The sequence below is a fragment of the Telopea speciosissima genome, chromosome 10 (genome assembly GCF_018873765.1).
Source record: "Telopea speciosissima isolate NSW1024214 ecotype Mountain lineage chromosome 10, Tspe_v1, whole genome shotgun sequence".
NCBI lineage: Eukaryota > Viridiplantae > Streptophyta > Magnoliopsida > Proteales > Proteaceae > Telopea > Telopea speciosissima.
The window spans coordinates 9,150,103-9,175,257 of record NC_057925.1 but is presented as its reverse complement, the minus strand read 5'-3'; the positions used below and the strand labels follow the sequence as shown (position 1 = coordinate 9,175,257).

The window sequence follows — 25,155 nt, the reverse complement described above, 5'->3', positions numbered from 1 at the left end:
CGGGAGCTAGAGGGAGCAACCTTGGAGTGGAGGTTTATCGTCTCGACTCCACCATTAGCCGATATCGCAGCTCTATCCAAGGGAACTATACCAGAGCTAGCAGGTCCATCGCCAACCAAAGAGACTGAGTTGCATCGAGGATCAGGGCCATCAGCTTCCAAGGGTTTGACGATCGGAGTGCAATGTTGGGAGTCATGGCCAAAGGTTTTACAGACCAGGCACTGAGGAGGCAGCCAATCATAGTGCACTTCCTGTTCAAAAGAGTGGCCCTCTCCTTCATTTACAGTGATGAACGAAGGCAGGGTCTCAGCAGCAGAAACTTCAACACAAATTCTCGCGAAGGCTAGACGATCCTTCCTGCGAGTGTGCAAATCAGAGAACAAAGGGTTTCCAAAGGCTGAGCCGATCAGACTAAGGCCATCAGTACACCAAAAATGAAGAGGCAAGCCTGGTAAAGTGATCCACAGAGGAATGGATGAAAGGTCCAGCCGTCGAAGTTGAATTTGTCGAGTCCATTGACGCAAGAAGATAGGGCTTTTACCCACCAGCCAGGGACCTCCTTCCAGGGCACGAGATTTGTCAAGAGAGGAGGAGAATTTAAAAATGAAGAAGCCATTGTCTAGCAGAAAGGTATCCAGAGTACCTTGGGGGCGCCATTGCTTGGAAAGAGACAATTTGACTATGGGAAAAGGAGGACGAGGCCCCAGAAAGTTACCCACAAGGCAATCTTCCCACAGCTTAGCTTCATTCGAGAGCAGGTCAGGAGGACAGAAGACCACCTTCGAAGAGCCAGCAGAAGAAGAAGGAACAAAATGAAGAGGGAGTCCATCAGAGGGAGAGGAGGAGCCTGCCGCGACGATGGTACTCCAGGGAAGGGGCTGGGAAACAGGGGGATGAAGAGTAGGAACAAGGGGAGGAGAGGGAGAAACAGGGGCAGAACCGGGGGTAGCCATCGTATATCTGTGACTTACTAAATGGAGATAGGTCGAGTAGAAATGATTTGGATGATTACACTATTCAACAAGACACCATCGTCATAGATATGTACGAAAGATTAGTGTGACGGAAGTTAAAGAAGCCTGAAAAAAGATGAAAGCAGGCAAGACACCCGGCCCAGATGAGACTCCAATAGAAGTGTGGAAAACCATAGGCGGTTGTGGGGTATATTGGTTAATCAATCTGTTTAACAAGATTATGAACACAAGAAAGATGCCAAATGAATGGAGGAGAAGCAATGTAGGCCCGATCTACAAAAATAAAGGTGATATCCAAAGCTGCAATAACTATAGGAGCATAAAGCTAATGAGTCACACTATGAAACTTTGGGAGAAGGTTATTGAAGCCTGTTTGATAAGAGAGACTCATATTTCAGCGTACCAATTTGGCTTTATGTCAGGTAGATCCACAATAGAAGCTATCTACTTATTGAGGAGGCTTATGTAAAGATATAGAGATAGCGAAAAGGATCTCCATATGGTCTTTATTGACCTCAAAAAAGCCTATGACCGAGTCCCTAGAGATTTAATCCAACATGTTCTAGTGAAGAGAGGGGTGTCTAGTAAATATGTGGATATAATTAAGGATATGTATGAGGGCGTAGTGACTGGTGTGAGATCTATGGGAGGTCAGGGCAAGGAATTCCCAATTACGATTGGGTTACATCAGGGATCAACCTTAAGCCATTATCTATTTGTGCTTATCATGGACGACCTAACCAAGAGCATTTAAGATGAGGTTCCGTGGTGTATGCTCTTTGCCAATGACATTGTTTTGATGGATGAGACAAAAGCAGGGATTAATGCCAAGTTAGAGCATTGGAGATCAACCTTGGAAACAAGAGGCTTTAAGATTAGCAGAACGAAGACGGTGTATTTGATGTAATTTTAGTCACATTGCGATGGATACTGACATGGTGCTAGTCGAGGAAAGAGAGATACCGTCAAGTGACTATTTTAGATATCTGGGGTCAATCATAAATAAAGAAGGTGACATAGATGATGTTTCACAGAGAATTAAAATGGGATGGCTGAAGTGGAGTGGTGCATCCAGAGTGTTGTGTGACAGACGTATTCCTTTAAACCTTAAAGGAAAGTTCTACAAGACTGTTGTATGATTGGCTATGATGTATGAGGCAGCATGTTGGGCAGTAAAGAGGTATCATATTGAGAAGCTATGTGCAGCTGACATGAGGATGTTAAGATGGACGTGTGAAAAAACTAGGAAGGATAAAGTAAGAAATGAATGTATTAGAGATGACTTGAGAGTTGCCCAGATCAGTGACAAACTCCGAGAGAGTTGTTTGAGGTGGTATGATCATGTTCAACAGAGGCCTAGGGATGCCCCAGTAAGGAGGAGTGATATGATCCTGATTGAAGAGCTAAAAGAGCTAGGGGCAGGCCTAAAATGACTATAGGAGAAGTTGTGAGGAAAGTCATGCATAGTCTAGGTCTTGTACCACATATAACTTCAAATAGAGCCTATTGGAGGGTAAGGATCCATGTAGCAGACCCCATTTAGCTGAGATTCTTCTGACTTGCTGGGCTGTGCCTCTTTCCTCTTACCTTCATCCTTCATCCTTCAGCTTTCATTTTTCTTTTATCCTCCATCTTGCGCATTTGTCATTTTCCAGTTTCATTTCTTATCTCTTTTTCCATCCTGCCTTTCCCCATCTATTCATTCCCCCCTTTTTGTTTGTTTAGACCTCAGTTTTCCCTACTTGTTTTGTTTGGATCCATGTAGCCGACCCCATTAAGTTGGGTTAAGGCTAAGTTTTTTGTTGTAGTATTGAGGCCAATAGCAGACAAAACATCATCAGTTTGAGTTTACCACAGACAAACTGCCAGCCAAAGACTGAAAAATCTGGGTAGTAATTAGAACTCCATATCAATGAAAACCATTGGATTACCCCATCTTATTTCATCCCATGCAGATCGAACGGTAAAAGTACCAGAAGTGACTGGACACCAGATGCACTCGTCTTCAACCTTCATAGGAGGAATACGAATAGCACTAGCTTTCTCAAAAATATTGTTAAAGAAAGCTGATGCAACTCTTGGGAATGACCATTGATTACTCTAGATGAAAATGAAATAAGATATTTCGATTTTTGAATCCTTGAAAAGAGAAGGCTTAAGCTCTGAAATTTCAGCAATGTGCTGATTATATAACTAGATATCATTCCAAAAATTTATAGTATTCCCTTACCAATAACCATCTCTCTTTTCTTTTAAATAAACTCCCAAACCCTTTTTAATCCTAGCCAAATAGAAGAAGAGTTGTAGGATTTTTGAAGGAGCCAAACGGATGGAGAAATCTTGCTCTGAAGAATTTACACAACTGGGAATCCCTATACTAGATTTTCCAAGCTAATTTGCGCAAGAGGGCTTGATTATGTCCCGTAGTCTTCTAATGCCTAGACCACCTTCAGATTTAATATCACCAGTCCAAATGAAGTTTTTCATCCATCTTTCAAGAGTTAAAATCAGATTGGATGGCTACCATTAAATTGAAAAATTATTGACTGGGATGCTAGTTGTAACAGATTTAACCAGTTCAGCTTGACCCGCCAGTGATAGAAGCCTTCCCTTCCAATTCACCATGCTATTTTTTATCTGGTCCATCATGGGCAGCAAAGGTTCTCTTCTAACTCTTCCCTTGAAGATCTAAACTGCAAGATATTTGGTGGGAAATTTGCAGACAGGATTCCCCAAAGTATCTATAATTGTTTGCTCTCTAGATGAATAGATATCATCCAGAAAGATCTTGCTCTTTTCAAGATTAATGTATTGGACTGAAAAACTTTGATATTTATCTAGAAAACCCTTCAGGCCATTGATATACCTGGAAGAAGCATTCATAAAAATAAATATGTCATCAGCAAACAACAAATGGGTCGAAACTTCAATACCTCTCGGCCCTTTGATTGATTGTTCTCTTCTTTGGTGAGCCTCTTTAATCCTCTGCAGAGAGCTTCTTCAGCAATAATAGAAAGAAGAGGAGATAATGGATGTCCTTGACGAAGGCCTCTCCCAACTCCAAAGAAACCAATAGGACCGCCATTTAATTGTACAGAAATCCTGGTAAAAACAAACAGCTGATGATGAATCCAAGAAATCCATTTTTTACTGAAGCCGAATTTGTTGAGCACCTCAAATAAGAATTCCCAAGATAGTGTATCAAAGGCCTTCTGCACATCTAATTTAATGCCAAGAGCTCCACCTCTCATAGGTTTGGTCATTAAATTTGCTAACTCAGAAGCCATACTGATGTTGTCTGTGAAAGCCGGATCGAACTGAGAGGGGAGGGGGTGAATCAGTTCCCTTAAATTTTACGGCGTCTTCTGCAAACCACATAGTCGCTTATAGTCTCACCTTGCACCACCAGAATGTGGCCAGGTCTACCAAGACTATATACCCACTCTGTAAAACAGGGATAAGTCTCCAACAAATAAAAGTAGACACAGAGACATGATTTACGTGGTTCACCTCACAGTATGTGAAGGCTACGTCCACGGAGCAATACCCCTCAGGGTTTCGTGTATGCCTAATACTTAACAACAGTACAATTAGCCGTCCCTACGGCCAGGATACCCCTTACCCTGATTCAACCTCTCACCTCAGTGAGGGCAAGGACTTCAATCCCCAATATAAAATGGCCTCAGCCTTACAATCAATCAACCCAATAATCAGATTTCAATCACAAACCCAACCCTTAACAGATTACACAGAGACAATGGTTTGTGAACACGTTTACCTTCTCAAAGGAAAACTCCAACTCCAAACGAATGCTGTGAGATCTTCAACAGGACGAATCAAGCACTCAAATCCATCGCTAACAACCAAACCGATATTTTCTGACGATTTCCTTTGTGCCTCTGCTCTCGAATCACGTCGAAATGGTAGAAGACGACTTCTCCTCGATTTCCTTCTTCACTAGGGCTCCAGAGATACGTTTTCGGTCCTTTAACGAGAATATATATACAATTCCAAAAGATACCCTTCAGACCAATGAGAAAGAAGCAAGAAGACACAAGCTCAATCCTTGTTGCCAACAATGACAACATTGCCAAGACCAACTGAATACTGTCTTCACAACCACAGCACTGCCAAATCCTTGTTGACAGCAATGACAACACTGCCAAGAGCACCAACATTGTCGAAGATGATCTTACCTTTTTGGAAGGCACCTTGTTCTTCAGATATTAACCTGGGAAACATAGGAGAAAGTCTCAAGACCAAGATTTTGATATAATCTTGACAAAATAGTTTCCTATACAGATCGGGCCGAAACTTGTCCAAAGATGAAGCACCATTAACTTTAGGAATTAAAGTTACAAAGCAATTGTTCACTCCCCTCGGCATAATACCAAACCGAAAAAAATCCTTGACTGCCTGGCAAGTATCATCTTCAACTATTTCCCAGCATTTCCTAAAAAATCCTCCTGAGAAACCATCTGGACATGGAGAACTCTCTAGATTTAAATACTAAACTGCAACTTTGATTTCCTCAGCTGAAGGGAGTGCTTCAAGATTAAGGGTATCCACCCCATCAATGATTTGGGAATACAATCTAGAACCTGTACATGAGTTTCAGTTGGGGTTGCACTATGAAAATTTTTATAATGCTCAGTAATATATTCAGCCAACTCCAAGGTACCTTCCAAAATCAAACCATCAGGTTTAGATATACATCTGATTTGATTTTTGGATCTACGCAAGTTCACTGACAAGTGGAAAAATTTTGAATTCCTATCTGTTTGAGTTTGCCATTTAGCCCTTTACTTCTCAGCCCAAAGTTTTCATCCAACGTTAGAGCCTTGAATAAGCAGCCTTTGCTTCTACTTCCTGGTCAAATAACTGATCATTCAACCCGCAAGAATCAATAGTATCTTTCATGACATCAAGAGCAGCCTTTGTTTCTTCTACTGCAGTATTAATATTTGGGAAAATATTTTGGCCCAGACTTTGAGAGGTTTAACCTTTCTACCCTAATTCTACAGTTTTGGTTTTGTAATTGATGGTTATGGATACATCTTGTAAGGGCATAGTAACTGTATTGTGCAGGTCAGTGACTATTCAAGAGATCTTGAAGAGATGCAAAATGTGTCGAGAGAAGAATACCTTGCCTCTCTTAGAAGGTTTGTGTTTATACCTTAACTATAGATGCTCATATCCATGCTGTTACTTACATGCTTTGGTTACCAATTGCAGAAAAAGTAGTGGTTTTTCAAGAGGGATGTCTAAATATCGTGCACTCTCCAGGTATCTTCTTTTACATAAAATCATACCTATATATATTTTCTCTCAACAATTTCTGGTTGGGTCTTTCTACCAATCCAATCTTTATAGGTCATGTGTTCAGTTGAAGTCTTCAAATCTTTTCAGTCTATCCAGTCCATTTCTTTTGATGGCCTTCTTTTTGTCCTTCTAGTATGTCCAATCATTATAATTAAGGGGCACGCCACTTCAATCAGTCATGGCCTTTTTGGCGTATAGGTGCCTGGATTCAGGTGCAAGGCACACCAGGAAAATTCCACACTGACGTAGGCAAGTTTGGTGTAATATGCTTACGATTTATATTATTTCTTATATGATTGCTTGCACAACTTGTAAATTCATATTACTGTAAGAGTTTTTCAAGGAAATAAACATTCAATGGATACATAATATTAATGCATGAGGCATAACTTTGTATCTATATAAGTTTGAGGCATTAGGTGTGTACCACTTACATCAGGTTGCATACTTTTCTGCACTACGATTCGGGCAGAAGGTGCGCCCCTGGCACAGCTGATTGAAGCTAGCTTACTATCATGTCTTAATGTTACAGTTCTACATATGTGTTGCTGCCGAGATCTTCCCAAGCGGTCTGGTTCAGGTCTGCACACAAGAGAACAAGAGGATAGAGCAGATGAGTGGCCCGGAGCTGGCTCCATGGGGGTGGGGGGGGGGGGGAACTCTCTGATGCCTAAGTCAGATATCAGAGTAAAACAGCAGTTAACGGGGCCGGAGACAGAAAGCTGATATCAGAGGTAGAAGATGAAAACCAATTGAACAGTGCTAGAGGAATTAGGTTGAGTTCTTTGGAATTACCTTGTTCGGAGGGTGGTTTCCTTCTTTATATGATATCGTCCCAAATGTCCTTTTTATCCTCAGAGTTGCGTATACCTTAAGTTTGCTGGATATCAGAGCGGGAACCGTTAACCGAATTTGTCAGTGGCTGAGTTGGCGTTGTTAGTGATCGTGCTTTCTGCAGGTCACACTCATGCCTGATTCTGGTGTGTGGTTATGGTTGAGGCCTTGAGGGTCTAACCGGGTTGTTTGGCTCATATTTTGTGAACCGCATCTTTGGCTTGGCTCGTTACGTGTTGTTGAATTCCGTGAATACTGGCTTAGAGTGATTACAACCATCTTTATTTATAATAAAGAGAAGAACATTTTGGAATGAGTACAAGGACAGCAATACCCATATGACTATTCTACCCCTGAACCCATATTACAACACTCCCCCTCAAGTTGGTGCATACATATCAAACATGCCCAACTTGCTAACAATCGGAAAAAATAACTTATTGTTGATCCTTTTGGTAAGGATATCAGCCAGCTGTTCACTAGACTGGATAAACGAAATACGAACTTTTCCCTATTCCAATTTCTCTTTGATGAAGTGCCGGTCAATCTTAACATGTTTGGTACGATCATATTGGACCAGGTTGTGAGCAATGCTGATTGTTGATTTGCTGTTACAGTAGAGCCACATTGGAAGATCAGCGTTCATCCCCAAGTCTTGAAGAAGCCCCTTGAGCCAGAGAAGTTCACATATACCTTGTGCCATAGCTCGAAATTTAGCTTCAATACCAGATCGAGCTACATTAGCTTGTTTTTTGCTTCTCCAACTAGTTAGGTTCCCTCCAACAAATGTGTAATATCCGGATGTGGACTTCCTATCATCAGGACTGCCAGCCCAATCTGCATTAGTGTATGCTTCTATCCGGAGATGGTTATGTGAAGAATACAAGATTCCCTTTCCAGGAGAGGACTTCAGGTAACGGAGTATTCTGTATGCTGCTTCCAAATGAGAAGAGTGAGGATCATGCATGTATTGACTGACAACACTTACAGCAAATGTGATGTCTGGTTGAGTATGTGAGAGGTATATCAATCGGCCAACTAGCCTTTGATAGCTACCCTTGTCCATTGGTTCACCTTCCTTACTCTTCAAATGTGTGTTGGGCTCAAGAGGGGTGTCTACTGGTTTATACCCAAGCATCCCTGTTTCACTCAATAGATCCATATGGTATATTTTCTTTGGCAAAGAGATATGCCCTTAGTTGAATAGGCAACCTCAATCCCTAGAAAATATCTCAATCTCCCTAAATCTTTGGCTTCAAATTCGGTGCCCAAATATGTCTTCAGCTTTTAGATTTCATGTGCATCACTACCCGTGATCACTATGTCATCAACATAGACAATCAAAATGGTCACTTGCTGTCCCATCCTTTTAACAAACAATGTATGGTCAGCATTGCTCTGCTTATACCCATAAGCAACCATACCCTTATGGAATCAGCCAAACCAAGCCCTTGGTGGCTGCTTTAGACCATAAAGAGTCTTCTTTAACTTACACACCTTTCCTTGAGTCTCTGAAGAGGTAAAACCAGGAGGTATCTCTATGTAAACATCTTCTTCCAAATCTTCATATAGGAATGCATTCTTCACATTAAGTTGTTGGAGTTCTCATCCTTGATTTACAACACAATATTCATCTTTGCTATAGGAGCAAATGTCTCTTGATAGTCAATTCATTGGGTTTGGGTAAACCCTTTGGCTACAAGTCTTGCTTTGTATCTTTCCACTGAGCCATCAGCCTTGTGTTTCACAACAAAGACCCATTTACAACCAACCAGTTTCTTTCCTAGTGGAGGATTGACCAAATCCCAGGTTTGATTCTTCTCAAGGGTAAGCATTTCTTCATTCATCGCATACTTCCATTTCTGTTCAGCTATTGCTTCCTGCCAATTGTTAGGGATGGAAACAGAGGATAAAGAAGATAAAAAAGCATGGAAAGCAGGAGTTAGAGAGTTGTATGACACAAAGTTGGAAATAGGATGTTGTGTACAACTCCTTTTTGGTTTCTGAATAGCATTGGGTAAATCAAGACTGGGATTAGGAGGTGGCTTACCAGAAACATGACTAGGAGCAAGACTTGGAGCAGGAACAGATGCCGATTGTGTAGGGTCGGTGGTGGTGGTCTCTTTGTACCAAGGGCCATCCAAAGGAAAATTCCCCAAGTGTAAGTCTGCTCTTTATTTTCCCCCTACACCTATTGCTATTGCTCAATCTGTCCCACTTTTTGTTCCTGACTTGTAACTCCATCTTCTAGTTCAACAGAGACATCCTCTATAGTAGGTATCTTAATGTCAAGAGGAGCAATCAATTGGACCTCTTCACCACTTAGAATCTCCCCCTGCAGATGTACCGGCTGTTTAAAGTAAGCCTCAGACTCCCGGAAGACGACATCCATAGTGACAAACACCTTTCGTGTAGCAGGAGGATAGCATCTATACGCTTTCTGGGTATCTGAGTAACCCAGAAAAATGCACCCCAATCCTTTGGGATCAAACTTGCCGTGTACATGGTGATTCCTGGCAAACACGACACAGCCAAAAACCTTTGGAGGAACAACAAAAGTCAATTTTCCAACCAATATGTCCAAGGGACAGCGGCCACCTAAGACTGGAGAGGGAAGCCGATTGATAAGATAGGTGGCTGTAAGAACAGCATCACCCCAGAAGCGGGGAGGAACAACCATAGGAAACATAAGAGAACGAGCAACCTCCATGAGATGTCTGTTCTTGCGTTCAGGCACTCCATTTTGAGCAGGAGTGTCAACACGAGGTCTGGTGTATGATTTCATGGCTGTCCAAATAGGAGCAGAAGGCACCATCCATATACTCTTTTCCATTATTTAAGCGGAGAATCTTCACCTTGGCATCGAACTGGGTCTGGACCATCTATTGGAATAGAGTTAAACAAGTGAAGACCTCACTTTTACTATGCATCAAATACACCTAAGTTATCCGGCTAAAACAGTCAATGAAAGTGACAAACCATTTAAATCCAGAAGTAGAAATACATTGGGTAGGGCCCCCATACATCAGAATGTATCAAACCAAAAGGAACATTGCTTCGATTATCAGAAATAGGAAAAATACTTCTAGTTTGCTTTGCCAAAGTACAATCATCACAAGAAAAATTATGTTTATTACACCATTTCACTAGACTAGAAAATAAAGTAGATAAAACTCCTATAGGAGGATGGCCCAAACGACGATGCCAATTATTCAACTCAAAAAGTGCAGAATCAAAATCAGAAGATACCGGTTGAGATGTCAAAGCTGCTCGGGAACTGTTAAGCACGTACAGACCACCAACCACTTTGCCACATGCAATCATACTGTCCATTGCCAAGTCCTGAAACAAACAATAGGTTGGAAAAAATGTTACTTTGCAGTTTAAATCCTTAGTTAGGCTACTAATGGAAAGCAAATTAGTAGTAAACTTTGGAACATGTAAGACAGAGGAAAGGCTAAGAGAGGAAGTGTACTGGATAGATCCCTTCCCTGAGATAGGAGAAAGAGACCCATTAGCAAAATAAACTTTGTTATGACTAGAAAGAGGAAAATATCTGGAAAAAAATAGATGAAGAAGCTGTCGTATGGTCGGTTGCCCCTGAGTCAATTACCCAGGAATCGGGCATGACCGAGGTGCAGTTCCCACCAAATGAAATACCTGTGGAAGAAGAAGAATTTGTGGTGGGCAGAGACAAAGTCGAGGCAGCCATGGAAGGAGATAGTAATGCCGAAGTAGATGTGTCCAATTGATTCACCATATCACGATGATTTTGCAATTCAGCCACAACTTGGGAAAGAGATTGATCAGGCTAGTCGTTAGAAGTTGCCTGATGAGCACGGGTGTTACTAGGCCGATTGGATCCACCCTTCCCACGCCCACGAGTCTCTGCAGGGCGACCATGAAGCTTCCAACAACGGTCTTTGGTATGCCATTCCTTCCCACAGTGATCGCATTTAATGGCAGGACGATCACCAGATGTCCGATTAGTACTAGCAGACCGGGAAGAATTTCTTCGGGAAGCCTGTGAACCAGAGATAAGAGCCGATCATTCCTGAGTAACAGGATGAACCAGGGCTGTACGCCTACTGTCCTCAGCCGAGAGAATCGTATAGGCCTACTCCAGAGATGGCAGTGGGTCGCGATTCAAAATATTGGCACGAATCTGATCAAACTCAATATTGAGGCCGGCCAAAAATTCTAAAACACGTAAGCCATCCTCCCACTTACGGAAGGCTGTGGCATCAACATCGCAGGTGGCGATGAATGTACCCAGAAAGTCCAACTACTGCCACATGGTACACATTGTATTGTAATACTAAGACAGAGACAACTCCAACTGCTTGGTAGAGTGAATTTTCTGACGTAGCTCATAACATTGGGCAGCATTCCCAACCTGAGAATAGGTGTCCTTGGCTGTTTTACAAATCTTCGCAGTTGAATCACGAAGGAGATAGCGCCCGGTACTATCTTGATCCATGGAATTAACCAGATATGACATAACTAGGAAACTGAAGTTCATCCATCGATCCTGTGCAGAACCAGTCTCATCAGGCCTGACCTGAGTACCTGTGATGTAGCCAGAGAGACCATGGGAACCAATCACAAATAAGCAGGAGCAAGACCATAACAAATAATTACTGCCATTCAACTTGATGGGATTCACCGAAAATGGAATGAAGTCACGTTGCGACGAACCATCTGAACCAGATGAGGTAGAAGTGATCTCAGAGTTGTCAGGCCTGATGATTGGTAAGAAAAACAGAAATAAATCCCCCAAAAAAATTTAGACCATAAGGAGGGAAGATGGGAGTCAACCCACCACCAAAGGGGGTTTAGGAAAAAGGTAGCAAGGGAGAAGCCTCTCGCGAAAGAAGAAGGAGGCGAGAGGCCCGCGGGACTGGTGGGGTGTGGCGGAAGGGAAGGAAGAGGCCTACGGGGCCTGGCGGAGGTGGTGGGTAGGCTGTCGGGGCCTAGCGGGGATGGTGGGAGGTGGTGGAGGGCTGGCGGAGCTTGATGGAGGAGGCGGAAGGCTGTGGAGGGCCTGGCGGAGGCGGTGAGAGGTGGTGGAGGACCTGTCGGGGGTGGCGCTAGGTGGTGGAGGGGTTGGCGGTAGGCTTCCTTAGGGCAGAATCACGAATCGAAAGAGAAAAAAAGAAAAAAAAGAAAAAAAAATTTAATTCCGATATCCTTGGAATATTTTTGGCTCTGATACCATGTTGAATTCCGTGAATACTGGTTTAGAGTGACTACAACCATCTTTATTTATAATAAAGAGAAGAACATTCTGGAATGAGTACAAGGACAAAAATATCCTTATGACTTTTCTACCCCTGAACCCATATTACAACATGTGTCGTCATATTATTGGAGATCTGATTCTGTGTATATAATAAGTCTCCCACTCCTTCGAGTCTTGTAGAGAGTCGATGGAGTAAAATAGAGATTTTGAAAAAATAGACTGTCTTGAGGCATGGTGTACTTTGTTGTGGTGTTGTTGGTATATCATAAGAGGAGATCTGATTCTGTGTATATCAATATGTACATGTCATCTCACTTCAGTCAGATGCACACCTTCCATGTGCCTCCTGCCCTCAGTAACTTTGCCTTCAACTTTCACCAGATTACTCCTCATTTGTGTGATAAATGGTCTTCACTATACATGACTCAAATCATCTTAATTGACTTTCCTAGTTCTTGCTAGCTGCCTTTTAGTTCCTTTTTTGTACATACTCTACTTTAATTTTACCTAGTCTTGTTCCAATCGTTCATCTATCATTATGTAGCATTTCTTGTTGTGTGCTAGTCATAAATCGAGAACTCGCGACATCTCGGTTTTCCAAGGGATTGAGACGAGACTTAGTACAAGTTCTAAAAGTGCAATATCTCGGTCGAGATCTCAGGTTATCCTTTAAAAATATCGTAACTCGACAGAACTTGAGATATCTCGATTGAATTCTGTCCAAAATCTCTTTTCTTCCCCTGTGAAGGCTGTGAGCTCATTTTTTTACCTTTGGATGTCAACGTACAACCTGCCGGATAGTTGATTTGTCTATACCCTAGGATAGGGGACTTGGCATATGCTGATGACAACTCTTATATGATTGCTGTGGAAAACTATCTGCAATAGTCCAACACCACTATGACATGGGAAGACTATGTGGCACTAGTGGGGACTGAATGCGTGATTCAATCAAATTTTATGTGATGGTAGTTGTAACATTGTTAAACAGTTTGATATATCACTTTAACATTTCTAATGCTTATTTAACTTGTTTTACATTAATTGAATGTTTTGATTGCTTTCTATTACTAAATTATGTGTAGAGTAGGGTATTTTAGTACGTTGTTGCCTACCAACCTAGGGTCCGAAGTGAAACTCCTATTTGGACTTTGTTTTTACAAAATCTGATAGTGCCATTGTGTTTAAATGACCTAAAATAGGCTGAGTACCAAGTTTCAGACCCAAACTAGGTCTAAAACGCACTGAAACCAGGTTTCGAGTTGAAAAAAAAAATGCACCAACTCGACCAAGATCTCGAGATATCTCAAGACAACTAGGTTTTTTCTAGGGTCGAGTGGGGTCGAGTTCCGAGTTTTAGTACCATGGTGCTAGTTTGGTAAAAGCTAAGAAGACTAGTACTAAGAATCTTTATCGTAAAATATCTATACTTCATGGCAGATGATAGAATGCTCATTAAGAACCCTCTTTACAATATTTGCCCATAATCCAAATGAAAATTTATTTTCGTCTATCGATTATAAAAATTAATCACTCAAATGTTTGGAGAAAAAAAATCCTTGTAGTATTTTATTCTCAATTGTTGTTTGTCGCTGTCACTTCCAGCTTTATTTATGTAAAAACACTTCTCATTAATTCCTAATGTATTAATTTTATTTCAGGCCATCACAAAGTAATCTATGGGAGCCATCCTTTGGTCGTATGACTGGCCCCGAGTACTTTAACAGCAAACAGTATGGTAAGCCTTCAAAGAGATACTCCAATGTTCAATGGGATACTCCAACGTTCAATGGGGCTATTTCTTCCTTTTTAGCATGTGACAATTGACTAATAAACTGAACATTAAAATTTCAGATAACATGGCTTCCAAAGAGATTCTCTCCCACAGCATCTTGTTTGCAATGAATTCACAATGCTTACAAAGCTTTTGAACATAATTACTGTCTCTGATTTTGGTTACCAGTCATGTGATGTTTCTCCTATTATAGGTGCCAGTGAGGATGCGGCAATAGAAAGTGAATACACAGGTGGTTTTTGTATTGAGAGGAAAATTGATCTAACAAATTACATCAAGTGGTGGGGACCCAAAAAGATACGTCGAACAGATGCTCCCACTAAATCATCAGAAGAAGCTAAACAGAGAGGTTCAGAAGATGTTGGTAGTGAGCTTAAAACACTAGAGTGGGCCATACAGTCCACTGAGCCATACCAGATGCCTCAGTTGGGACTCTCCCATGAAGGCAAAAAGAAAAAAGGTTCACCAGTGTCAGCATTGAGCATCTTGTCACGGTCTCCTGCATACAAGAGTTTGCAAGAGAAAGCGTTAAAAAAGAAGGATAAAGAAGAGAACGATGAGAATGAAAACAATATCTCTACGACCATTAGAACTACCGCAGCCACCAACAACGACGACGACAACAGCAACAACAAAAACAAGAAGATAGACTATGGCAAGGCAGTTGAGAAATCAGCAAGTGGTGATGGTGGTAGTGATAGAGTGGAAGTTCCATTAGGCATGAGTGCAATGCCTCATCCTAGGACATTGTATCCGTTGGCACCATTCTTGTCAGCACCGCTTGTGACCAACTACAATTCCATTGATCCCTTAGCAGATTCTATTCTGTGGAGTTCTTTAGTTCCCGTCTTTCCAACCGGACTTCCTCGCACTACAGAGGTTAGTATTTAATCTACTAGTGTTTTTTTTCCTACTTAGCAATTAAATGGTGGAAAGTACTCTTATTTATTTTTTAATGAGACCAAAAAAAGTAGTATATCTCAATTAGTACATTCTCAACACACTTTGCGTGCTGAGGCTTGTCTTCGGTAATCCCTAAACGAGTTCATCTTATAACAAGATCATGCTTTGTGCTTCAGGTTACAAAGACTGAGACTAGTTCAACATATACTTTCTTTCATCAGGAGGAATGAAGATGCTAAAATTCTCCATAAAGTTACTACATGCATGTAGAAAATATATTGTTTGAGAAGTTTTGTTGATGCTTTTGAAGCTTTCAGTTGTATTTAATAGAGCTGTAAAAAGGAAAAAGAAAGTTTGTGAATTTTGTGTTGGGAATAGCGTTGACATTCTCCTCCGTGCTAATAATAGTATAAAGTTGTGTTCAAACAATGCATTTGTTGGGGATGTTCATAGGAAAAGAATGTATGAAAGATAGTCGATCTGTGAGAACGTATGTTTAGTAGCTTTAAATATCTGGATTCTAGAGAAATGAGAGTTCCATTGATCAGCTATTGCTTAAAGGACATTTTTTACTCTTTTTGTCCTCAAGTACTGTTCCTTTTTGGAATTTTTTTGGGGGATGAAGGGAAGGGGGCCTGGGTTTTGTTAGCTGGTTTGAATTCTTAAGCGAACTGTATCTTTGGGCCTACAAGATGGGGGGTGTGAGAGCTCTTAAAAAGTAAAACCTTGAAGAATTCGAAGCAAGCTAAAGCTTTCCGTGTGGTTTGACACTGCTTCGCACCTAAACAGAAGCAAGCTATGCCTGATTTAAGCTTGGAGATGGAATCCTACTATCGTTTCTCGATGGTGAAGTAAGATCAAGCTCATAAGCTTATTATCCCAGGTTGGAACAAGTTGATAGGATCCCCATTTTTATGTCCCCATGTCCCTCCTGTGGGGACACAAAAAGGAAAGAGAGGGATGGGGTTTCTCTCGTTTCTGGCATAAAGGGCCCACCAAATCGGAAACTCAATTCTAAAATTTGGAGTGGAAGATAGTAGAAGGTGGGTTCTCTGGATGTTGGCAAATGGGCATGAGAAAGAACATCATTCCCTACTGAGATCCTTAACTAAAACGGTAATGTTAAAACCCTAGGAAAGACACCTCTTTGTTTTAAGTGTTATGTAAACTTACCACTTTTAATACAGAAGTGATTCACATCTCCAAGCTTAGCTTAGGCGTAGATCTTGGCGAGATCTTGAATATCTTGAGAATCTCAAGCTTCTCGAGACGAGATGACATACGAGACATAAAATATGCTTAGTTTCAAATAACTTGACCGAAATTTCAAATATTTCGAGAATCTTAGGGAAATCTCGAATATTTCGAGAATCTCGACCTCCTTAATACTCATAGTATTGTATTTTTGGGACTTGGGAGTTGAGATGTGGAAGACTAGGGTAGTAAGGTGTCTATGTCTTATGTATTATTCATTGTACTTGGGTTGGGTGTCTATGTAATATGCATCGTGAACACTTTACTATATCTTGTGGTTTGTAGCAGACACTTTAAGTCTTTTAGCTATATCTTAAATAATTATTCAATATTGTGTCTTCATCCATTATTGCATAATTTACTTGTTTTACTTGCTAATTATGTCTCATATCATTCAAACAATGTGTAGAATAAGCAATATTACATTAAAGGTTTGGCCTTCACTGCCAACCAAGAGTGCAAATCCAAAACACTAAATTGAGAATTTTTTTTTTAATTTAAAGATTTAAATATGTTTATTAAACCTAAAACAAGCTTCCCTTAAAAATTTCGGAGCCAACTATGATCAATTGCCCACCAAAACATCACCTCGAAATAAAAAAAAAAAAAAAAAAAAAAACTCTCACCGAGATCTCTAGAACCTCGATCTCGTCAAGACGAGTTTTCAAACCATGCTTCACATAAGTTAATACTAAAAGACCAAAAAAATTCCATAGGAGGGAAGAAAACCCATAAATGAAACATTTTTTTATTAACTTTTGTTTATGAGATGGAAAATCCTCAGTTCCCCCACTCTTCTTCCATTACCTCTTGACCCTTGGCCTTCTATTCCTCTATCCGATCATGGCCCCCAAAGACTCCCTGCGTTGTCTTTGTTGGAATTTTAAATGATTTTAAAATGAATGATTCAAAACATTATTTTATTTTATAAAAGGTGTGTTAGAGGGTGGAGTCTTTTCCTAATAGACACCTAAATAGCCAATGAATGTGCCTATTGGAAGTCTTGTTTGAATGGCTAACAAACAAGTTTTGTGGGAAGAGACATGTTTTGGAGCATATCTTTTGGAGACATCTAATTTTAGTAGTGTTTTTTCCTTTCCTATATAAAAAGAGGAGGTCTTATCTATTTCTCTAACATTGTTCTGAAATAATATTAAATTTTGTTTTCCTTTCAATTATTGTGTCAATGAGTTAGTGAGTATAACTTTCACACTTGGAGTTGTTTCATCTTGAAGGTGAGAATGTAAGGTCAACCTAGTTTGCAAACATTCTGGATGTTCAAATACCTTTAGGACAGTATGTTAGTACGACTCAACTCAAGTATAGGTTTGCTGATTCAATGCAAACAAAATGATGATATTGGTGCTAACAATCCCTTCTCCAATTTTTTACAAGGATATTTCGGTGACATACAAATTGTCATACAAAATAGATTAGTCTTATACTTCTGCCCATCTTATTATTTTTCTTACAGTCACTACCTCCTATTTTTGGCCCAGCTCCTCCTACAGTTTCTCCATCTGCCTCCGTCTGCTACTTCTTTCAAAGAAAAACTTCTCAGTTTATGGACATCTCCAGCATGGGCTGACCTCGTTGAAGCTAAAACCAAATATGAGGATGGATCTCGATCTGACTTCGAACCATCCAAATCTTTATAGTAATCTGTTGCCACTTTTTTTTGATGAAACAAAGATATTTAAATTAAAATATAATAGGAACAGTATATGACATACATGATGATGATATATGTTCAGTCCTAGCATAGTTTGCTAGTTTATGAGCTGGCTGTATTAGGTGTCTAGGTTGCTTAATAATATTTACAAACCAAAATGAGTCCATAAAGCTTTTGACATCTGACAAAAAGTGATAAGAGTTCCCATGGCCATGGGTACTTTTCTTGATTAGTAGTTCAGTTCTTGAGCTCCTCCGAGTCCGTCCAGATTGTTAGTTTTTGACAGTCCAATAGAAGTGCTTTTTGGAGCCCTTCTCTGAGTCCCCTGACCTCTGTTTCCTGTTCTGTTCCTGCATTTCCATAGTCCATAGATGATGCATACAACTCAGTGTTGTAGAAAATTACAAAACCCCATCTCCCTGTTTTGATCTCTGATTAAAACTATCATTTGCAATCAAAATGATGTTATCCTGTGTAGTTGAGGTCCAAATAGAATTCCATTGGAGGAGGAAGAAGCAACTATGATATAGAGAGGTTATCCTGGGATTCCTGTAATGTATCTTCCAGGGGGCAAAAAAGATTATATTCTCCCACCCATCTCAAGATATTCCTCATAATACTAGTGGGGTGAATTTTGTAATTTTCAAAGATAGCTCGATTCCTGTTTTGCTAGATGAAATACATTGTAATACTAGCAATGCATAAAATGCGATTTCCATCTCTTTTTGTCAAGGATGGATTGTTGATCAGGTTATGAAAAACCTCTTTGATAGTAGTACCTTGTAAAAATTTTGTACATAGGCCAAGGGGTCTGGCAAACCAAATCCTTTTTGCCAAATTACAAGATAAAAAACATGCCAAGGTGATTCAGAAGTATCCTGGCATATACTACAGGAATCAGATTTCAGATTCATCCAGTGGAGTTTATCCCTAGTTGGCAGTCCATCTTGAAAGACTTTCCACAAAAAAATCTTGAATTTTGGGTGGACATTCAATTTCCATAATTTGGACCACAAAGGGGGTCATTTAGGGAACAAGAATTAGACTGATTTGCGAGAAAAGCAGCAACAACTTTGGTAGAGAATCGTCCCAATTTTGATAATGTACAAAGGAATTTATCTTCATGTGGAGTTTCTGAGAAGGGAATATTAATGATACATTGACTGATTTGGTTAGGGAATAAGGATGAGATTAAGGAAGTATTCCATGAACGATTAATGAGAAGCTCATTAGTAGTAGAGAAAGGTGGGTATTGGAAATTGAAAAATGGCAGAATTCTAATTTGAAGATTGTCTGGGATCCATGGATCAGTCCAGATATTAACTTTGTGACCTGTACATATGCACCAATGAGTGATTCGTCTGAATGTCGGGAGAAGAGTTCGGATGCTATTCCAAGTCCATGAACCAGAGGAAAATTTTTTATATGGATTCAAAAGAGATGAAGATGGGAAATATTTAAATTTGAGAACCCGAGCCCATAAACTAGAAGATTCATTAAAGAGTCTCCAGGTCAATTTTAGAATTAGAGCACGGTTATGGTTCCAATGAGTCCTCATTCCTAACCCTCCAGACTTTTTTGTAGTACAGATACTCTCCCAGAATATAAGGAAAAAGCCTTTATGAGGTGTGCTGAAACCTTTCCAGAAACCACTGCAAATGGAGTCTATTTTCTGGCAAATGAATTTTGGGAAGAGAAAACAGGACATTTGGTAGGTAAGGATAGCATGTAGGACTGGTTTTATCAAAAAGATCTTCCTGCTTGGGAAAGGAACTGACATTTCCAATCAGAGAGTCCGTTGTTCATTCTATTAATCAGGGGAGAGAGCGATGTACGTTTTTGAACGATGAGGGAAGATGAGTGTACCCAAGTATTTAGATGTGTTATCCATCACTTGGACTTCCAAGGTCTTAACAGATTTTTCGTTGAAGTGATTTAGGAGTGTTACAACTAAAATAGACTCCACTTTTGGACATGTTCAATTATTGCCTCGATAAGGACTCAAAGAGATTAAGGATAGACTTCAGAGTATGGATGTCATTAAGATTTGCACAACAGAAAAATAAAGTGTCATCTGCAAAGAACAGATGAGTAATCTATGGGGTAGTACGTGCAATCTTAATACCTCAAAAAAGATCAAGATCCCTATAAGTTTGAAGTGGATGGGACAAGCATTCCATGGCAATGATGAACAAGTACGAACTAAGAGGACATCTTTGCCAGAGTACTCGGGATGATTCACAAAAATCAAACAGCTTCCCTCAAGCTTGATGGAGCACGAACATTTCAGAATTGAGGAAATAATATTTATCCAAGATTGGTCAAATCCAAGGAATTTAAAGATGGAAATAATAAAGCTCCATTCCACCATGTCATAAGCTTTGGACATTTCCAGTTTTAAGGCAAAAAAACCTTGTTTTCCTTTCTTTTTCTTTTTCAAAAAGTAAAAAATTTCTTAAACAATAACAATGTTATCAGAGCTCTGTCGACCTTTGATAAAAGCAAACTGGGAAGGAGAAATTATATCAGGTAACAAGCCTTTAAGTCGATTTGTAAGAATTTTGTAAAAGACATTGCACAGACTAATAGGTCTATAGTCTTCCAACACACAAGCATTCTCCTTTGGAATGAGGGTGAGAAGTGTGTGATTAATGCCTGGAGGAATATAGGCCGAAGAGAAAAAATGATGCACAAAACTGATGATTTTAGGATTAACTATATCCCAACAATGATAATAAAACCTAGCAGATAAACCATCAATCCCAGGAGATTTAAGATCTCCAATGCTAAACACTGCTGTTTTTATTTCATCAAGGGTTAGCAAAGAAGTCAAGGATAGAAAATCCAGAGAAGATTGGAGAGGTGAAAATAAACATTCAATGAATGATGAATCAAGGGGGTTGGATGAGGTTAAAATTTCCTGGATATGAGTTGCAAAGATATGTGAAATTTCTAGGGTTGAGGTAATTGTTTGTCCTTTAGAATTCTTAAGAAAACAAATTCTCCGAGACCGAAGATTCTATTTAGCAAAGAAGTGGTTATAACGAGTATTTCTATAATTCTATCTCCATCTGAAATATATAGTTGTCTGGATTTCTGCAGCCAGAAAATCTCCCCTGCCTCAAGAATCAACTTAAGAGTCTTATAGACCTGCTGTAATTGGGATAATGATTGGTCTGTCAAAGTGCAACATTCCAGAGATCGAATTTTTTCAAATGCCTCATTTTTAATCTTCTCCAATCTTCCAAACACCTTGATATTCCAATTTTTCAGCCTAAGGGAGATTGCATTTAATTTAACCATCAGGTTCTCAGCTTGAATAGATCCCTAAGGAGAAGCAATAAATTTGTGGAATTTCGGGTGTTGAATCCAAGCCAACTGGAAATGGAATAATTTTCATGTTCATGACATCAGTCTTGTTATATATTTTTCTGGACTGAGTTTCCCTCCACCCATAGAGGACAGTTCACCGTTCACCCACCATCCTAAGGTTTACAAACCCCTCTTATGATTTTAGTATGTTCCAAAATACCCTTTCGATACCCTTTCCCACCCTCTCTTGCCCTACAGTGTGGGTGGAGGAAACTCGGTCCAACTTTTTTTTTTTTTTTTCCTTTCTGCACTACAATGACTTTTTGGAGGATTTCAGGGTAATATTACCTAATTGTTTGTCTTCTGGGGGGTTGTTTATCTTCTGGCCATTCACTATGATTAATCAATTGTCAAATTTCAAGTCTAAAATTTGATGGTCAACCATATATTACGGAAAGTCATTCAACTATGAGTGATTTTTAAACAGGTCTGACGATTTGGTTTGACATCATTTAGGCTCAAATGTAATATATGACCTGGGGAAGGTACCCCTTCCAACCAGTAAGATTGGAGCCTTAATGAACCTATACACTTACCATATCAGCAAAAAAATTATGCCATATATAGTTGCCTCGTAAGCAATTTGGCTAATTGTGTCCACCTTTCCATTAAATATAATATAATAGCACAAATGAAAAAAGAAAGTACACGATGTCAGTGTGTGATTTTCTCTCAAAGTTGCTATGCTTTCTCTTCATTAAATATGTGGACACCTTTCTCTCAAAGTTGCTATGCTTTCTCTTCATTGAATAAACAAACCAATGGCTAGATTTGAAATTTGGACCCTTGAGAGGATTTCATGGTGTTTCTCTGCAATAAAAGAAACCCCAGAATTATGCCCAATCACACCCATGTCGTAGGGTTTCAAGGTTACTCATAGAGAAATATACGTTTACCCTCTCAAATTTGTTATCGTAGGGAAATAAAAAAGAATTCACTTAGAATTCCAATCTCACAGGATATCGAACCTATATACATTTCAAATTTTGAAGTATATATCAGCAAGCAAAACCTATAAAATCGATTCACCCCTAACAATCTTCGGATTACAAAATTAAGGGTTCCTTCTTGATTGAAGAATCTGTCACAGTTTTGTTTCAGAGCTACAATAAGTTGTGACCATCCTGATTCAGTAGAGCTAGAATCACAAAAAGCTCCAACATACAATTATCGAAACTGCTCGACAGAAAGCTTATGAAGAAAATTTTAATTTCAAATTGCAAAAGCTTTCAGTTATTTACAGAAAGATGCTCCCTGCTATTTACAAATGGCTTAAAATCAATGAAGTGGGCGGCTAATTTTTCCTTCCTATACATCTTGATTCTTTTACTATAAGAGAGACTGATCCACCTGACAATAACTTGGGGACCCATTCCTCTCTGTTGAACATTAACAAAAGTATTATGGCGACAAAATAAAAATAACTATGGGTTTGCAGCAAAATGGTTAAAAATAGTTTCTAGTGTTGATTGGCTTAAGCTGTATTCTGCTATCCCCAGTTGATTCCTGAAGGTCAGTTCAAGTACAAATTAGTAACAATAAGATGAGAAATTATAACGAGAAACTAAGGAAAAACAGAAGGGAAAGAAAAATTGGGAAGCAACTTATGCATTTCACCTGTTCCGTTCTAGGTGTCCAAAAACATCAGCAAGAGAGGAGTCTTCTCCATACAGCAACTGCAATCATATTGTGCAGATAAAACTCATGAACAAGCACACAGACATCAAAACACATTTCCTCATCAAATCAATAATCGTTTAATGCCATACAAAAATAATGTGGCAGAATCTAAAGAAATATTATAGAAATATTTTTATACTTGACTTCAGCTGTAAAAAATATCCACTTCCAGAAGTGAAATCAGAAATGTGTATACTGTAGCTACCCTGAAGTTTACACTACGCCGTCGCACAGAAAAGTTGGGTATGGAATTTAAACAACATTGTCAATTATATGGTACTTTCACTCAATGAAAAGGTCACCATGTGTCTCACCAAATGAGCGAGTTGGAGGAACAGATGTGAAGAGCACTCATGATATTATGGAAGAAAGTCAGTGTATGTGGTGTAAGCATTAGAGAAAGGGTCGATTAAGCTAGGAAAAATCTGGAAATATGAGGTGTAAATACAAATATAAATGATCACTTCCATCCATCCCAAGCTGCAGGGATGAAACAATGGGTGGCACAACTGAGAGGGCTTTGAATTAATCAACTGCAAACAATTGAAGCCTTTGAAACCATCATTAACAGCCCAAGGGCATTTGCAGAAAAAATAAATGACACACGTGAAATAAATAAAACTATCAGAAAGTTCTTGTTGACTTTATTTAGAGAGCCTTGGAAGCCATCATTAACAGCCCATGGACATCTGCAGAAAAAAATAAATGACACATCTTAGATGTCAAAGATCTCATGAATGAATCTATGGAGGATATAATTCATGGAAGGTTTGTCAAACGTGAATCTGGAGACAGCTTATTACAGTATCAGGAAGTCTGGTTTATGAAATCGATTCAAGAAGATTTGAGCATCCCCGTGATCCAAAGCTAAGGCTTGCATTTTGCAGAAAAGATATCTGACGGGTTGTGTAATAGTTCTGTAAGTTGAAAAATTAGGAATTGAGTAGATTGAAAGGAAACTCAGGAAACAAGGGTTAAGGTAAAGATGTCATGGGGCTTAAAACACATAAAAAGTAGAAATTAAGGGGGGTGGGTAGAAGAAACTGAGATTTCAAAGGTTCTGCCATTGGAATCTCGAGGGCAGCAAAGAGATTGATGCTGTAGAACTAGCGTGGTTGCACCAAAACAAACAGATTTGGCAGTCCAAAACAAGACAGAACCGGCACAATCCAAAGTTTTGTGACCAACAAGTTAGTAGGGAGATTAATTGTTTCTTGGGGTTATTTTTGTAATCTTCATTTTATTTGAGTTTAAATTAGGGAAGATAGATTAGGTAGGAGATATTTGGTAGTTTCCCTATTTTGTTTAGTTTCCTTGCTAAAATTAGTTTCCTCAGTACATAGTTTCTATTTTATAGGATTCTTTTTTTACGATTAACATCAATTTATATATGTAACCTCCTACGATGGAATGGTAGAATTCAATGAGAGTTAGATTTTCTCATAGTGGTGAGTTGTGTTATTGTGCATATGCAGTTTCCCTCACTCTCTTCTTCCAGGTTCGATTGAGAGTCCCTCTTCTCAGGTACGGTCTTCCTCGCTGAACCTTCTTTCTATTTTCTTGGTTCTCCCTCTTCACTCCTCTTCTTTCTTTCTTGTTCTCTCTCTTTTATTCCTGCTATTCCCTGTATCTATCCAAATCCTGCTACTGTCGAACCAACTGAGCCGCAAAAGATTTGATTCCATTGGGTCTGAGGTATGGAGTGAACGAAGCCCTTCCATAGGCGACCTCTGCAGAGTCTTGTTCCTTGAAACCTATCCTATTGAGAGTTCTATTTCAAACTCAGAGATGATCTCGTTTTCTACTGCCAAACCAAGGTGCAGAGCCAAACATATCTTTACTCCTTTGACCTTTGAGTTCTGTTATTGATCACTTTAATAGGTCTCGTAGTTGCGATCCTCCTGAAATCTCAGGCCAGAGAGAGATCTATTGAGAGAATTTGTCAAACCAAAGCAAGTCTGATTTCTCCTCTTACCATGAGGTTGAAGGAGACTGGTGAATTGATTTTAAACAACACCATAACCTTGGTCTTCCCATATTACCCCTCTCTTCATCCTTTAATCTCTTTATTTCTTATTTTGATCTTTATTCCAAGTCTACCCTTATC

At 39.6% G+C, this 25,155-nt stretch overlaps 1 protein-coding gene and 1 long non-coding RNA gene across 2 annotated transcripts in view; one reads left to right on the top strand and one right to left on the bottom strand.

Annotated features, from left to right (window-relative positions):
• The window catches only part of LOC122641838 (AP2-like ethylene-responsive transcription factor At2g41710), a 30,288-nt gene extending 14,647 nt beyond the window's left edge, over nt 1–15,641 (top strand). Inside the window, exons 5-9 of the mRNA XM_043835143.1 lie at nt 6,063–6,136; nt 6,210–6,260; nt 14,034–14,110; nt 14,361–15,046; nt 15,247–15,641. Coding sequence (XP_043691078.1) covers nt 6,063–6,136; nt 6,210–6,260; nt 14,034–14,110; nt 14,361–15,046; nt 15,247–15,300 — 942 coding nt within the window. The 3' untranslated portion in view covers nt 15,301–15,641. The remainder of the gene's footprint in view (nt 1–6,062; nt 6,137–6,209; nt 6,261–14,033; nt 14,111–14,360; nt 15,047–15,246) is intronic.
• Nucleotides 15,642–22,666: 7,025 nt separating this feature from the next.
• Nucleotides 22,667–23,326, bottom strand: LOC122642756. Its single transcript, XR_006330096.1, has 2 exons — nt 22,986–23,326; nt 22,667–22,874 (listed from the first exon to the last, which is right to left on the bottom strand). It is a non-coding gene; the product is annotated as an uncharacterized LOC122642756 (long non-coding RNA).
• Between the last annotated feature and the right edge of the window lie 1,829 nt (nt 23,327–25,155).